Source organism: Physcomitrium patens, chromosome 12 (genome assembly GCF_059467195.1).
Source record: "Physcomitrium patens ecotype Gransden chromosome 12, ASM5946719v1, whole genome shotgun sequence".
NCBI lineage: Eukaryota > Viridiplantae > Streptophyta > Bryopsida > Funariales > Funariaceae > Physcomitrium > Physcomitrium patens.
This window is the reverse complement of record NC_143421.1, coordinates 6311257-6314582: the sequence shown is the minus strand read 5'-3', so window position 1 is coordinate 6314582 and position 3326 is coordinate 6311257. Positions and strand designations below refer to the sequence as shown.

The following is a 3326-nucleotide window of genomic DNA, read 5'->3' as shown; positions in this document are numbered from 1 at the left end:
CAGTTAACTTTCTACGTCGTTTCTCTTCGAGGGCCTCCCTGGAGAAGGCACCACTTGACAGCTGCATCATATCGCATCAACAGAATGGCAATTCATATTTGTATTTGTGGCAGAATAGCCTGATCATATGGGTAGTAGATACGAGTAAATGAATCAAGGAAAGTGTCAACAGAAGTCAGCCTAGCAATTTAGATACAGAAAAAGTTACAGTAACTACGAGGGAAATCAACTGAAAGTTACTAGGTAACTCAAGGTATCATCAGGAGTAATAAAAACAATCGTCAGATAACAAGCCATGCTGTTTAGAACTAGATAATTTTAACTTCTGCGGATTTAAATATACATCTGTGCAGGCAGTACCAACTCTATCAGATCACAACTCAAGAAATAAGGTCTCCACATCACGCCTTCGAAATTCAATTTCATTACTGCAACCTGTGCTCTGCGAGCTCTGGCGGGGGGTGCTCTGGCCACAGTTGTATGCCAGGCACAACCTAATGTGTACACTACATATAAATAAATTGGACGTTGGTCTTCAACTTGTATATGAGCCCCGCCACAACCGCCATTTCCAAAACTCACATCATCAAGGGCTTGTACAGTACAGTCGTCACGTACTTTGATCGAAAGCGATTTGTAGTACCAAGCACAATAACAGAACGATTGGTTTTCTCCTTCTCAACGTACAAGTGGTTTAAAATTACATGCTGTGGCCGGGGAAGACTTGCTGAGGCTTCATTCTGTTGTGGCACGTTTAACAGCGTCAAATGGAGATGCGGGGGCACTGTTGGAGGTTCCTTGGCAAAGTCTTCAGGGCCAGGCAATGGATCGTTGTAGCTGGATTCAGGTGATCGTGGTGGATCAAACCCAGCAACACTGTCAAGATTCTCTGGTACGTAATCCTGCATTGGTAAATGTACATGCCACCATCTAAAAATAATTTTTTGATTCACAAGGCGACCTATTCGTATTTTACAAGTAGAACGAACAAAACTACAACAAAGAATGGCCCACAATAGAGTACAATCAGCTGAAAACATGTTTTTTCTCGGTTCCATGTATCGAACAACCATATAGCATCTGCTAGAAGACTAGATTGTATTGCACAAACATGCTCGCTGCAGACGATGCCCTTTAAGGGGCACACGAATGCACACTCGTCGGTGCTTTGCGAGAAAATTGGAAAACAAGGATTGAAGGAGATGAATAAATATGTAACAGATGCACTTACCTGCACGTCCAGCACATTGTTTACGTTGTTTGTGTCATCTGATACTGCAGGCAAATCATGTGCGTACCTCCACACTCCATCCACCCAAAACTTGTACTGATAGACTCCTGGTTGAAGAACTTTAATCAATGTGAAGTCCCTACCAGACCTCTGAAGTGGTTGCCTGCAGTACAACACAGAACAATTCAACTTGTTGGCCTTTTGTCATTACATGGACATCAGAAAATATCATCCATACAAACTCTACAACAACAAATGGTTACATGTAGACAACAGAGTAGGTAGCAGAGGAGATTGCCAGATTCTTGCCCTCGTCAAATGAAATACGTCAACTGGTATGACAAACTTTGAGCCAAATGCTCCCTATGATTACTAGCCAACTGTTGCTGATAAACGTAAGGAACGAAAGATCCGCACCTTGTTTGCCAGTTATCCCATGAGCCTATGACACCAACATTGCCGCCACCATGACTCCACACAATCATAGTAGCCACCCCCTTGTCAGGCTCTCCATACAAACTCGTCTCATAATAAGCTTGTTGGGAAGCACGCTGCGTCTGTGCATATCCTCCCAAACTCAACTCATTTGGTTTAGAGATTGGCACCATAGGCACCTGCAACATACAAACCACATCTCTCTATTCAGATGAGAAGCAGGAAAATGAGATCAAACGATTTACCACCTCCGATAACGTTATAAGTTAAGTACCATCGTTGACCTAACTTTAAAGAGTAACTCGACCAGTTGAATGACTTTAAACTACTGCAATCGTTCGGATAGACATCAATTCAAGCCAATGCGCTGCCGGGAACAGAGACCCATAGGATACCTGCATCCCAAACCCATCTCTCAAACTTCGGCACCGTGATCATTCAACCAATGACATAGACACAATCGCTCCGTACAAGCCCTAGAAAACATGACATGACTCTTTCGAGAACTTCTTCTAGGTATGTTTCCACTGCTTCGAAAATACAACAGACCACAATAAAGCGCCTCGAGCAATAAACTGAACCAAAATGCTCCGTCTTCAGTCACAAAAGCAAGTAGCAACCCACATTCTTCTCCCGCAACCAATCTCATCCCCGTAATGCGCCACGGCCAAAATACGCTACCCACTCAACTACGCTCAATTTTCTCGCAGATTCTGATGTCGCAAATGCCATCACTTAAAATTTTTATTTTTTAAAATGAAAGTAACAAAAAAAATAGCTTTAAAAATATATATAAGATCAACCCAATCTCAAGGCAACCTACTAATCCAAACTTCAAAAGACCATCCACACAGGGGAGGATCCCGACCTGAGGAGTGAACATGAGAGGCGATCGCGCGGCGCTGCCGGGGCTTTCAGAAGGGCTTTGGCTCATACTCTCCGTAGACGGAGCATGACCAAGCCGCCCCTGATCACGCATCTGCTGAGCTTGAGGGTGTCCATGGCTCCCGGGCGGTGGAACCCCATATCCAGGGTGCCCTACTCGCTGCCCACCCACTGCGCCATGGCCGCCTACGGCCGATTGCGAGTGCTGCCCTCCTCCTCCAGCACCTACTTCTCGCCCATTCGTGTTCCCCATTCCCTCACACCACTATCCTCACCACAACCACCTCCCCTTGGATCACCACCCCCGCTCACCAACTAACCAATTCCTCATTCGCATCCCCGTTTCGCAAAACCCACAACCCAAACCTCTTCAAGATCGCTCTCAATCCCGCCACTTCGATCATCTCTCGAGCAATCGATCTAACGAAGCCTCCAATCGCAGAAAACACCACCCCTCCGCCATGCGCCTGGCGCCCTCCGCCTCTCACAGACCTGGCCAACTCGCAGCCTCGCCACCCTGAGTCCAACAAACACACACTCTCTGCCCTTCTCTTTCCAGGAAGGCACTTTCTTTCCAGCAACCCCTTCGCTGCTTGGATTTCTTTTCCACTTCCATGTCTTTCCGTGGCTCACTAGCTCCATCTTTATCCCCTCGTGTGATGGATGAAGATTCCTCCTTTCGTTGCCTCTGCATCGGCTCTGTCGGATGGATGACATGTGCCGTTGCTTTGCCAGCTGGGCAACCCTCGCCTATGTGGCTGGGTTCTTTTCAGGC

The 3326-nt window shown here is 46.4% G+C and overlaps 1 protein-coding gene across 1 annotated transcript; it reads right to left on the bottom strand.

Moving 5' to 3' along the window:
• Positions 1-225: 225 nt before the first annotated feature.
• On the bottom strand, positions 226-3081 carry LOC112289999 (SNF1-related protein kinase regulatory subunit beta-2). Its single transcript, XM_024535831.3, has 4 exons — positions 2535-3081; positions 1649-1845; positions 1232-1394; positions 226-902 (listed from the first exon to the last, which is right to left on the bottom strand). Exons 1-4 carry the CDS (start codon positions 2802-2804, stop codon positions 579-581), a joined length of 954 nt encoding a protein of 317 aa, XP_024391599.1. The 5' UTR covers positions 2805-3081; the 3' UTR covers positions 226-578.
• Positions 3082-3326: the final 245 nt, after the last annotated feature.